At 43.5% G+C, this 13048-nt stretch overlaps 1 protein-coding gene across 1 annotated transcript; it reads left to right on the top strand.

Moving 5' to 3' along the window:
* Positions 1-1381: 1381 nt before the first annotated feature.
* On the top strand, positions 1382-12503 carry LOC110974859 (uncharacterized). The gene is made up of 13 exons (XM_087137555.1): positions 1382-1772; positions 3030-3294; positions 5179-5314; positions 5739-5830; positions 6127-6162; positions 6839-6931; positions 8279-8383; positions 8865-8888; positions 9146-9946; positions 10135-10193; positions 10406-10527; positions 11031-11236; positions 11473-12503. The coding sequence occupies exons 1-13, from the start codon at positions 1557-1559 to the stop codon at positions 12015-12017; spliced, it is 2700 nt and encodes an 899-aa protein (XP_086993681.1). The 5' UTR covers positions 1382-1556; the 3' UTR covers positions 12018-12503.
* The last annotated feature ends 545 nt before the right edge of the window (positions 12504-13048 follow it).

The following is a 13048-nucleotide window of genomic DNA, read 5'->3' as shown; positions in this document are numbered from 1 at the left end:
TGAAAAAACGAAATTGCTTTGGACTTATTCCTCCAATTGAAATTATCTAGTAATAAATACGGGCTTCATAATTTTCTCGAGTTAAAACTTCACGGTATAGCTCAAACTAAGAATTAATTCCATAGCAAAACCATGAAGTGGCCAATTTGTCTGTACTAGTACCAATGGCGTATCCAGCGGGGGGGTTGGGTTTACAAAGAGTACTTCATAACTGAGTAGGAAAGAAAGTAATCAATACATTTATTTTTCAAATATTAGCAACAACACCATAAGAAAACACCAGCAAATAAAAGCAAGGATGTCGACGGTGATGATGATGACGGTGTACTATTTACGACACACAACTGCCTCAACCACACGACGCGACGCAAGGGAGCCGTTATGCCGCGTGGTTGCGTTGCCTTGGAAGAGGCCAGAGAGAGGCAGAAATGTGTGTCATAAATAGTACACCATACGTGAGTAAGGCTTTTGATACACCTCCCCCGACATCATGCTCAATGAGCCCGAAGCCACATTAGTATTAAGTTCTAAAACTACGTACAGTAGTTTCAAAGTTGATCTCAACATTTCTCGAGAAAAACAGCCATACGTCCCACTTGAAACTGTTTGTCTAGGAACATAGAGTGTTATTTTATTCTTACGCAGAGAATCTCCTCAGATTTCTTCATTTCAATGTTTAACGAATTTTAAGGCAAATTATGTTTAAACTTAAGAGGGTTGAAGCTGTGATAGGGATACCCCGGGCCAAGTGCCTAACAATGGATTGGATCGGTTGTATAGAGGATTAGTACGGGGGCGATCCTTCCACTTTTGAGGAAAATTCACTCAAATTTGGGTGCTACCGGGAGCGCTTATGGGAATAATTTGAGCGTCGGACCACGGTGCTACATTTTAATGGCATTTTTAGCCAGCTCTCTACATGGATGCAGAAACACAGAAAGTAAGGGAACTGTGTGGAGACGACCATGACGTGCACTTAGACATGTATAGTTTCTGATTTTAAACAACAGTGGTTTCATTTTAGACCGGGCCCGTAACAGCCTATTGGAAAATGCACAGTAACACCAGAGCGCAATACTATATGCAAATATAATGCAACAATTAGTTTGCCTGATCAGTAGAAAAACAAACTCATTGAAACCACCCAGTTTTGATAAAAACACGATATACATGTAGGCCTACCGGTACATGGGTCTTTACGCCCCTCGACCTTTTAAAGGACCATGCAAAGGAATTTGACGCTCTGGTGACTTTAAGTGAAAGGTTCAAACCTTTCAGGCTACTGCACGCTATCGTAAAGTGATTGGAAGTACGGTGATTTTCCCCAGTTAAAATTGGCAAAGTTCCGTCTCACCAAAACAATAAACTAGCTCCATTATTGTCCGCCGCGCACGCTCGAATGGTTCGCCTAAGCTCTTCCGGCTGTGAACACCTAAACTTGTTTGCGGTGATATCAATGAAGCATGCCAAATAAGCCGCGCGATCACACACTTTAACTAGCCGGGAAGAACGTTTTACGTTTTTTCAAGGGTTATTACCCTCAATCAAACTTCAAAATGGTGCGATGTCCAGGTATACTTCTTCAACTGCTTATTATTTGTCCACTTACGGCACATGGAGGCCAGGGTGGTGCGGGGAACTCGGGGGATGTTGAATTCCGAGTGCGCCGGGCCACCACGGATTTAACGGAGGCACAGCACCAGGCTTACGTGGCCAGACACAACCAGCTTCGGGCCCAAGTCTCGCCAACAGCAACCAACATGGAACATATGGTAAGCCGCCAGTCCGCATTGTTTGAAAAAAACAACAACAACACAAAGACAACCAAATATTTAAGTGAAAAAACAAATCGAAATGAAAATTCCTGCGATACATTCTTGTGAGATTTATACCGAAGTTATTTTTTACAAAAGAAGTTTATATTTGCTGTCATGTGAAAGATCCCTGTCCCTGCATAATTATGCCAAGAACTAAAAAGATTGACATCGGAAATCAGTTAAGATTTATGGCCAGTAACTAAACATGAGATTCTTACACTTGCTAGTCCCCAAGGGAAAAAGTTTATCTTCTGAACTTTCAGCTATAGCGTCAAGATAGATCTAATCAGACTGCATAACAAAAATTGAATGTTGAGAAAGGGAAGCAAAAGTAATGGGTGGTGCAAACCTGAAAGCAAATTATTTTAATAATATTGCAGTTCACAAACTTATTTATATAAACCAGCCTGGTTGGTTAAAACATTTGGGATAAGAATTAGATTACAAATAAGTTATAAGAGCTGTCCATTTTGTGAGAGCGCGCTTGCAGTCCGTCGAACCCTTGAAAGGCGGGTCGAGGGACAGTCTGGAAGTTGCGACGGTTCTTTTCAATTTTGTCAGTGACCCCCCAAGATGGGGAGCTGGGCACGACGGGCGGCCACTGATGGGATCAATGAAATGATTCAGCTGGCTGCAAAAATGGATCAATTTTGGGGGAAAAATTGTGTTCGGGGGGGGGGAGAATGTGGAGATATTTCGTTTGATCTTTATAGCCTTTCTGAGGGGGCCAGTGAACCTACATTTACGGGATTTTTGCCCACTTTTAGAAGATGGGAAATGCAATTGACCAATTATTGAAACCTCCTGCCTCTCATTCTTTAAAGAAAAAGGACCCATTTTTACTCCTCTATTTTTTTGGGGGGGGGAGGCAAAGGAAAAGCCAAGCTAGCAAACAGTCAGGAAGCCTAAGGCTTAATGGTATGATACCAGCGGAGAAAGACAGGATCCGCATTGGCTGCATCGGAGCAAAATCAATACCAGATTTAGCGGAGGGTGAAAGTCACCTCCTTTTGATTCCCAAGTTATATTCCAATGTCCATTCCATCGGTCAGGATATTCAGGTTGCCTTCATTGTAACTCCCTTTACGACAAAAGCTGGGCGGACTGGTTGGCATAGAAATTTGCTTTTATCTTAAAAGAAAAGTTAAGTTGACTGATTTCCTTTCTTCTTTCTTGGTTACAAAACTTTACATCATCTATCACATCTTGCAGATTTACGATGCGTCTCTGGCAGCAACGGCACAGGCCTGGTCCCAGAAATGCGACTTCCGTCACTCCAAGAACCACCCGAGCCTTTCCTTGACCCTGACCGCTACGTACGGCGAGAATTACGGCGAGAATCTGGGCGTGACGACCAGCGCCAGTCAGCCCGACGTGAGCGACATTCTGCAGGCGTGGTTCGATGAGGTCGTTGACTACAGCTACGACGACAACAGTTGCCAGGCTGGCAAGCAATGCGGCCACTATACGCAGGTAGGTTGAGTGAGATCGGGTATAGCGGTTGAAGGGAGCGTGTGGCCTATAGGTTTAGGGCTGGATTGATTGATGCTGCTTGGGGTCAATATAATTGAGAGCATGGACTTTTAATGCCAATAACTGTGTAATATGTAATTAGATCCTGTCAACATGTGGGAATTATACTATAAATGACGTCAACCACACTTTTAAAATTGATATCCAAACGACCGCTTGGGTATTGCCTGATGGAATGATCTGTTTAAGGGTCACTCAACTGGATGGATATCCTAAAAGTAATAATTGACCTAAATGATTAATTTCTGACTAGAAAAAGATTACATGAATTAGTTCGTGGGCCTACATTAACTTGAAACTTTCTCGAAGCTGTACATTTAAATAAATCGCCGCTGATTCCGTGCATTATATCCTGCTATAAACTGCGAAATATCAATAAAAACTAACCGGACTGTCAAAGCAGTTTCGACACCGAAAGGCCTTGGTAAGACAAAACACGGATTAAATTCTCAATTACGGTGAATCGATTATATACAAATATTACTTTTCGAAATCGGATGTGCGGGAATGACAAATTTATTAATGGCATGACAAAGCAAAGCAAAAGTTACAGGCAAAATTTTGAAAAATAATTTTAAAACCCTGTTCCTTTCAGTTTGTGTCATGAGAGACCTCTAGGGAGCTGAAAAACAGACCATCAAACACAAAAATGCATATTTTGTTTCAGCATTTGTGGAAATTTGGTATTTAAACCAAACAGATAAAGAATAGACCACTCTCCTTTTGCCTACAACTTGTATTGGCAGAATATCACCCATTGGTTGTTTTCGATTTTGCCTCAATGTCGTTCGAAGTAAATTTGTCCCATCCACGTTAAAGAGGGCTGTATTTCCATTCAGTATTTAGTATAATCTGGTGTTTTGGGGTAGCTGGTTGGGATCTTCAACACTTTGTAAACTATCCTTTCATTTTGTCTTGACGGCATCCATGCATGGTTTTAGCATCAACAAATAGAAAAACACAATTCTGACGTAAGATGAGCAGCCCCTGTACTCATTCATATCGAAATGGACTCAAACTTTGACTCGTACGGTTTTTAACGGTTCAGCAACTAGCGATGGAAAGTTCAACACTATATCGAAAGTTCAACGATATTGTGCAGATATTGCGTGGGCAATGTCAGATATTTACAATGGCAATACGAAATTCAACAATTTCAACCGAGGACTCGGTACGTGACCGGTTCAAAAACAGCTTAAATGCTCTGTTTATTTAGCTTTGGCTGATATTGTACTGCAAAATGTTGAACAGAGCCTGCTTCCAGCACACAGCTGAGGTCTAATAACATTTTTTTCACTTTAATACCGCAGCGGGAAATCAGGCAATTTGACCCCAAAGTTAACGAGAACAATCGTACCAACTGGAACAAGTGAATTCCGGGCCACTCAGTGAAAAAACCTCCTCTGTGACTGGGAATTAGTTCCCATCATGATATGAAATGAAGGGAATTTCTTTTCAAGGAAAATACCTTTCGAACTAGCGGAGCTTAAAGGTACAGTCCATCACTGTGCAGTTACCCAAAAAGTAACAATCGAAATTATTGTTGAAAAGCTCTTGGTTACAGATAGTCATGGGATTTAACTCTGTATGAAATCATTCTTTCTTGCAAGCTGTTATTTTGAAGACTATGCAAGAAGTTCATTTCCATCGATGCGTCTAAAGACACATGTTGACAAAAAAATTGCCATTGGAAGCGCGCGCAAACCTTGGCACGACAAGCGCCACGTATGTGAAAACTATCACATACCTACAACCTCCCTCGGTATTTTGGTCTCAATTCATAAAGGAAGGTAAGCGTATGTACCTTTTTATAAAACAATACAGGTAGTTTGGGCTGAGTCCAATGTTGTGGGGTGTGGCGTCCATCACTGTCCCGGGGGTGTTACTGTAACCGACTCACCCAATCCAGAGTATATCTTCAACGGCCAAGCAGCTTGGATGGTCACGTGTCACTACTCTCCAGCGTAAGTATTATGCATACTTAAGTATGCATACAAGGAGCTGGTTCCCTGCCCTATCAAAATCTAACTTAAATCTAACCACCAAAAAGCAACATTTTTATATAATTCCCAGGTTTTAATGTGCAAAATTAGGCTGATTATGTTGGAAAATTCAGTTGCACCTTAAAATGACGGTGCACAAACTTCATCCGACCCAACCCAACCCAGCCTAACGCAGCCCAGCCCAGCCCAGCCCAGCCCAGCCCAACCTAACCTGACCTGACCCAAACCAACCCACACAAACCCAACAAAACCCAGCCCAGCCCAGCCAAACCTAGCCTAACGTAACCCCCAGCCCGACCAACCCAACCCAACTCGACTCAATCCAACCCAAACAGTTAACATTGAGACCTCCACAAGCAATTTCTTTTCTCTTTGGACATAATAGGGGTAATTTGCAAGGGGCAAAACCCTACATGTCGGGACCGAGCTGTACCCAATGCAGCTCTGGGGTGGGTTACTGTCTGAACAACACCTGCGGTGAGTACTCCCGTCACACAACGATTTCATTGTATCTTCTTCCTTTAGGGCCTACACAGCTTTTGAGTAGAAATAAGCGATGCGCTACATTTCATAAGTTTCCGTCACCCACTCAGAGTTACAAGTGTGTGATTGACTCGTCACGGATTCCAAATTGAAAGTTCTCCCTCTTATTGCAATTATTGTGAGGGTTTTGGCTCAATTCTCCATTATACTTGTGGAAAAAAAATCAACTCACAGTAACATGTAACAGTAACATAAGTGACATTCAAAATCATTATATGTTCTGTTTACAGCATCACAGTCTGTCTGCTCTGCCGCAGGTGGATGCGGTGAGTATAAAACGCCACGTCCTATCGAACCCTACCTCGTGCAAAACAATGGCGATGAATGAAAACCGTGAGGTTTTATAATGCACGTGCACAGCGTGGTTAGCAGTGCCGTCACGCCCGTGATACCTTCCTTCGATTGACAAAAAAATAATTATACAATCAGTGCTCTGAATTATCTTATAGCCGAGCTCTTGGTGACTGGGTACCTTCGTCAGGCCAAGCAGATTCAGTTCAGTCTTGTCTTGTCCTTCTATTTTGGATGCATCGCGGTGACGTCCATGAGTTCGACAGCAGAATCAAAGTTGTGCAAAGTGGAGATCCCTGTGCAGAATAATACAAACAAAAATCGGAATAACTCCACTAGAATAATCATGTAACGTGTTGGTGAATCTGTGGAGAAATGATTAGGCAAGTTACGCGTGTATGACGTGGGGATCAAAGGAACGTGGGACCCTAGAGCAAGGATTCCTGTCGAAGTCGAAGTATAATGCCCACGTGATCTCTGCAGGTGTTCCAGCGTGCAAAGCGGAGGACGAGAGAGAGCCTCGTTACCCACCCATTTGCAGGTTTTGCTCTCACACCCAAGCTCAGTGGGAGGTGTCAAACGCTTAAACAACGGGGAAGCAGGTCTTAAACTTGTATGAAGTATGAACTTGTTTAACCTTTGTCCATCTAGAATGCCGAGCGAGGTGCCTCAACTGCGGCAATCTTAATGAGACTGCGTGTCGCTGCGAGTGTTTAAGCGGTTGGCTGGGAGCGGATTGCTCGGGTAAGTCTGAACGATCGTTGGGGCAAACCTGTTATCCCCTGTATTCGCTTGCCTTAAATGAAGTCCTCTAGCTTAGGATAAAATTTCCGCATGTCTTTCTCTCTGAGTTTGAATCTGTGATTGTCGACTGTCCCATATATTTCGATGTTACTCGTTTCATTCTCGCCTAACGCTGGTGCTTCAGTGGTGAAAGAAATCCTCAGGACAAACAGATTTCGCCTAACTGAGCTGTAAGGAGCCTTGGGTTTCTCGTCTGTTGGTAAATTGACCGGGATGGATCAACAGGACACGGGGAGAAAGGACAACCTAAAAAAAAAACACATCAGAGAAAGGTGTAAAAAGAACACTGGAAGCTTTGCACATGAAGAACCCAAATATTTTTAACGATAAATACAAAGCTAACATAGATTAATGCCCTTTAGTCTGGTTCGATGACGTCCGGTACCTGCGGCTGAAGGCACTCAGCAACGATCAGACGTCCAGTCCTTCACTTAGGACACAGCAGGCGGATTACAGGGCGGATTAATCTGCAGCCTGGGCCCAGTGTCACGGCGCTGCCTAGCACACCATTTCACGCTAACAGAGGCTCCGCGCATTTCAATAAACACAGCCAAAGGCACGCTTAACGGAAAAGCTTAACATAACGACATAACAACAGAAATCTCTTTGTGCGCGCAACCGTTAGCGCAACCATGCCAAGCACCGCCAATTTGTCTGTTTAAGTTAGCAGGATTTTTCTAAAAGCGGCTCTGTGCAAATTGGGCCGTACTTCACATCTTTTCACGACGAGATTACTTCTAAAATGGGGTTTATCCTCACTCACTCTGTCTTTTAGAGTACCATGGTTCCTATTTTTTCTCTTAAAATAATTCACATCATTACCCAAACTACAGAAGATATAGCCAATCAGAATGTGGTATTGCTCAGTAGATGATTAGGCCTATGACACGCCCACTTGCCGTGCTGGCCGATTGTGGATTATAGGCCGTTTTCCAATACTCAACTTCGTCTCCGTGTCAGGCTTCGTTCCAGAAACCAATCCCCGATTGTGGGCCTGAGGCGTTTAAATGAAATCGGATTTCTGTAATTTGTGGCCCACTTGCATCATATTTGATGTTTTGTGGCACTATAAGACTAATTATTGCGCTTACAGCTTCAAAGTCAGTTTGTAAAAAAACAGCTCAAGGCTGAGACGGAGCCGAATTGAGTAGTGGAAAACGGCCATCCTCTTTCAGTTTCAGAGATTTAGAACTAAAGCATTCGACCGTACAGTTCATGTTGATGTATGAAACGCACAGTTGATGACTTATCACAATAATACTTAATTTTTTTCATTACACTTTGCAGTCGAATGCGCTGATGCTGACAGTAACTGTAAAACGGTGGCTCTGGCTCCCCGTTTAAACTGCCCCACTTGGCGTGAGCAATGCCCAGTCGCCTGCTCCGTGTGCAGTAAGTCTTGCAAGAATTACAATTCCTCCTTTGCATGAAACTCACCGTACTGCAAATGAAAGCGAGGCTTGACTTGCAAAACAACTTGTTGATACAGGCTTCTCGACTTGTCTTTGTGCATGACAGCGGACAAGAGCCCATTTTGACAGGTCATGGCTTATTTGCCAGAGCAGTATACAGGTATCTTTTAAATTCAGCGAGATGCGCTCAGTTGTCCAAAGAGATTGGAGTGTTTCCAATGTGCTGTAATGACCCCTCCACGATTCCCGTTACCACAGATGAGAGCAACGGAAAAAAAAGACATGATGTCGAACGTTCATGATCAGAGCTGGATTTATGGAAGTCCCCCTTTACTGAAGAATCCTCTGATTGTAACGTAACTTATCAACTAAGTTTCACTTTTTTCTCTCACAAAGTAACCTTTCAAAACGCACATGGTCCTTTTCAACTAAGTCTCTTTTATGTTTGGTTTTGCACACAGCTCCTCCGACAAATCAAGACTGTGGTAAGAAATCTATTGCAGTATTGCATAATTGCTTTGAGATTGCTCAGAAATAAGAATTTCTTCATATGAAAGAAGTTCTCCACCCTGAATACATATATATTGCTCAACATACACTCCAGCTTCTGGACATCTGTCTGAAGTCAGATTTTCACTTCTGAACACCGTTTGTAGTTTTCTAAAGTTTGGAATGGTAGTGTCATGCTCCATCTTGAAGGCATTTAGAGTGACTAAAACTCACTCTTTTTATGCATTGTCAGAAAGCACAACTACAGCTGTGTCCTTTACGGCTTCAACGGCTGCGCCTTCAACCGCTGCACCATTGACAGCAGGACCTTCAACAGCTGCGCCCTCGACAGCAGGACCTTCAACGGCTGCGCCCTCGACAGCAGGACCTTCAACGGCTGCGCCCTCGACAGCAGGACCTTCAACGGCTGCGCCTTCAACCGCTGCACCATTGACAGCAGGACCTTCAACGGCTGCACCGTTGACAGCAGGACCTTCAACGGCTGCACCATTGACAGCAGGACCTTCAACGGCTGCCCCTTCAACCGCTGCCCCATTGACAGCAGGACCTTCAACCGCTGCCCCATTGACAGCAGGACCTTCAACGGCTGCACCGTTGACAGCAGGACCTTCAACGGCTGCCCCTTCAACCGCTGCCCCATTGACAGCAGGACCTTCAACCGCTGCCCCATTGACAGCAGGACCTTCAACCGCTGCACCATTGACAGCAGGACCTTCAACGGCTGCCCCTTCAACCGCTGCCCCATTGACAGCAGGACCTTCAACGGCTGCACCGTTGACAGCAGGACCTTCAACGGCTGCCCCTTCAACCGCTGCACCATTGACATCAGGACCTTCAACGGCTGCACCGTTGACAGCAGGACCTTCAACGGTCACACCTTCGATTGGAGTACCTCCAACCGCCTCACCCTCAACAGTACAACCTTCAACAACATCGCCACCTTGTGAACTGGTTTGTGAAAATGGCGGAACTTTGAACTCCAATGACTGCGCGTGCACATGCGCGAGTGGCTACCAAGGAACCACTTGCCAGTGTAAGTAGTCTCATACAGGTCTCGTCTGACGCATGGCTTTATGAACGGGGTGGGGCGGCAACTTCTGCCAAATAACAGCAAAACACTGGGCGGCTAGCTTAGTATTGTGTTCAATAATTATTGATTTAACCCAGTATTTAAAAATGTTCAAAATGACCAACAATTTACATTTCCCCTCATTTCTGCAGCTATCACGGCCCAAACACAATTTATCGTTCTGTTCCGCTTGCGGCACAATATTGCGAGTGTGAGTATGATTTCTACAGCCTTTGCTAACAACAGATTGCAACAGGGCTTAGAACCTTTTCCTATTTAATACCTGCTTCATTAGGTTCATTCATTTATCAACAATGATTAATTTTGTGCAGAAATCATTGATGAGAAAAGCAATGCATGTACAAGAACTCGTTCCCAGTTCTCGCATAATATCAGTTTCTGTGCTAATTTTCAAAATTTCAGTTCAGTAGAATAAGAACTGCACTACTGAGAAGTGTAGCTGGGGTATTGAATGTATTCTGCGCCTCGAGAGACAACTACCAAAGGTGTTGCCCTAACGACGAGTTGCGTCTAACGACAGGCAGGTAAAAAAAAGCCGTGGCTTCAGTCAAATGAACACACACAATAAAATGTGGCGAAACACAAACAACATTGTCACCTGAACATGAATATTTATGAACATTATACAAACAAAACAATAAACTTGTAGGAGATGACTTAAAATATTCCTTATCAGGAAAAATAATAAACGCTTGATACTTGGAACCTATCCAGCATTTTCTGGGAAAGCTTTGAAAATACTTAAACTTTTAGGCAAAATGTCAATTTCCAAATTCTAAAAAAAGCATTTGTTGGGGCTTAGGTGAGGTAACATGAAGCACTATTATGGATGGATTGTGGAGTAGTTGCATGATTAGGGGAATTATGATGACCTTAAACACTGGTCAGGTGTATTTCAAACCTTCAAGGGGGGAGGTGCACACATCCCCCGTTACACCAATGATGTAAACTGTGATATGTGGAAGGAGGTTACCAATTCATCGTACGCGCGAGTCACTGCATCTGTTTATTCCTTAACCCTTTTCAGTGAGCAACTTCCCAACTTCATCGATGAGGGTAACGTGTTTCTAGCTGCTGGCTACCCAAATCCAGTGACCAGTGAGGTGTATGAAGTGGGCGTGGTCGTCTTAGGAGTGCAGTCACCCCTCTGTACGGCACTACGCATAGGACAGCGAAAAAGGCGAAGTGCTACAGACGGATCCCAAGAACGCATCAGGATCAAGCGCCAATCAGGTACGAAATATTGAGGTCAGATGAATATGAAATTTTCCCGTAGTCTAGGAAATGCAAGGTGAAGCCGAACGCTTATAGGCCCAAGAATGAATCCAAGGTTTGCTAATTGAACTGCAAATTTCTGAAAGTTTATGCTTCGTGCTAAGTGCCTCTGTGAAATGGATTTCTGATGAAACTGTTGCAAAGTTACTAAATCTATTCCAATCCTTCCCTTTTACATCTTTCGGATCCTGCAGACAACTTTTTGGATCCAGACTTGGTGAACGACGCGATAACTGCATCCCTCAATGACATCAGACAACAGCTCAGTGCTGTCGACAACACCGTCGACCTGCTGTCGGTTGAACCTGCCGACCCCAACCCCACAGAATCACCGGCAACCACCTCGACGTCCACCGACACACCCACTTCCACCAATTACATCATCATCATTGTAGTCGTAGGCGTTGTGGCACTGCTTATCATTTTGTCCATTGTCGGTCTCGGTTGTTTGGTGATGTTCAGACACGGAATGGCACGGCAGTACAAAACACAGCCCCGCTACAGCTACGAGGACCGACCACGCAACGTGCATAATCGCGCGCTCGATTTCAACTACGACCCTACATACAACCGGGCAGGCTACGAGTATCCTCACACCAACCCTTACGTGCGCAAGCCCATAATCGACAATGGCTACGCTCTCCCGGCCACGTACGAGCAACGACTATGGCGCCCCCGATCAAATCTCCTCACTTCCAATGAACCCCCTCGAATGCCCGATGACTACTTCATATATTAGGCCTGCTTGGGGGAAAATTCTTGAATTGGTATAATTTGCTACTTCGTAAGAATCTCGATGTTGGGTTTTAAGCTAATAGATTGAATCTACTAGATTAAACGGTTGCATAATTCTTTCTTCACTTTTTTTCTTATTGAAATGTGATTTTATTAGTAATAAATGATGTCAAATATATCAATGGTCCTCCGTAATACAAGTACGTATCTTATTCGTGGTTGCAATAAATACTCAGCTGTAGTGGTTTTGGGATTTGGGTTAATGGTGGTCACAGAATCCTTGGACCGAACTTTCTGAAGTCAGATATTCTGGGTTTTTTTTCTAAGATAAATTCTTATGTGTACTGTTTTAAGGTAATTAAACAAATTGTAATTATAACTAAAAATATGTTATTTTTTTAAGAGATTGCTACGTTTGGATGATGCTGGTCTCACATGAGACAGGGTGAGTGGATGTCTTCTTTAAAAGAAGTGATCGGTTAAAGGTTCCATTTTTTGGGTACAATTTTCATGTTGATCTGTTTTAAAAGATATGATTTAAATATCCTTCACAAGGTTGCAGTAAAAGAAAGATATTGAAACATTTTAACTGGGACCCAAGATTTTGATTCCTGTGTAACATTCCAATGTTGGTGAGGCGGTAGAGTTGACTTGGGCCAAGAAAAGTTTGCCCGAGCCAAACCACACTGGAGGTCTCATCTAAGACTGCATTTTCAGTGCGTATTTCAACGGCATTATGATCACTACTTAAAAACAGTATTCGAGTCCATCGTAAGTCCATTTACATGTCCCTTCGCAAGTCCGGCCACAAGTCCCTTCGCAAGGCCAGTCACAAGTCCCTTCGCAAGGCCAGTCATAAGTGACAGGGTGAACAATGACAAAAGAATGCTTTTGTCAGAGTTCACTTGAATAGCTTGTGAACTGGCTCAAGACTGAATGACTTATGATGGACTTACAGGGACTTGTGATGGACTCGAATAAAACACTGCTTAAAAATAAAACTTGTACTGAAATCAAGAGAGGAGATCATGACAA

Source organism: Acanthaster planci, linkage group LG06 (assembly GCF_054643075.1).
Source record: "Acanthaster planci isolate LZ-2023a linkage group LG06, COTS_SCS, whole genome shotgun sequence".
NCBI classification, from domain to species: Eukaryota; Metazoa; Echinodermata; class Asteroidea; order Valvatida; family Acanthasteridae; genus Acanthaster; species Acanthaster planci.
This window is presented reverse-complemented; position numbering and strand designations above follow the sequence as displayed.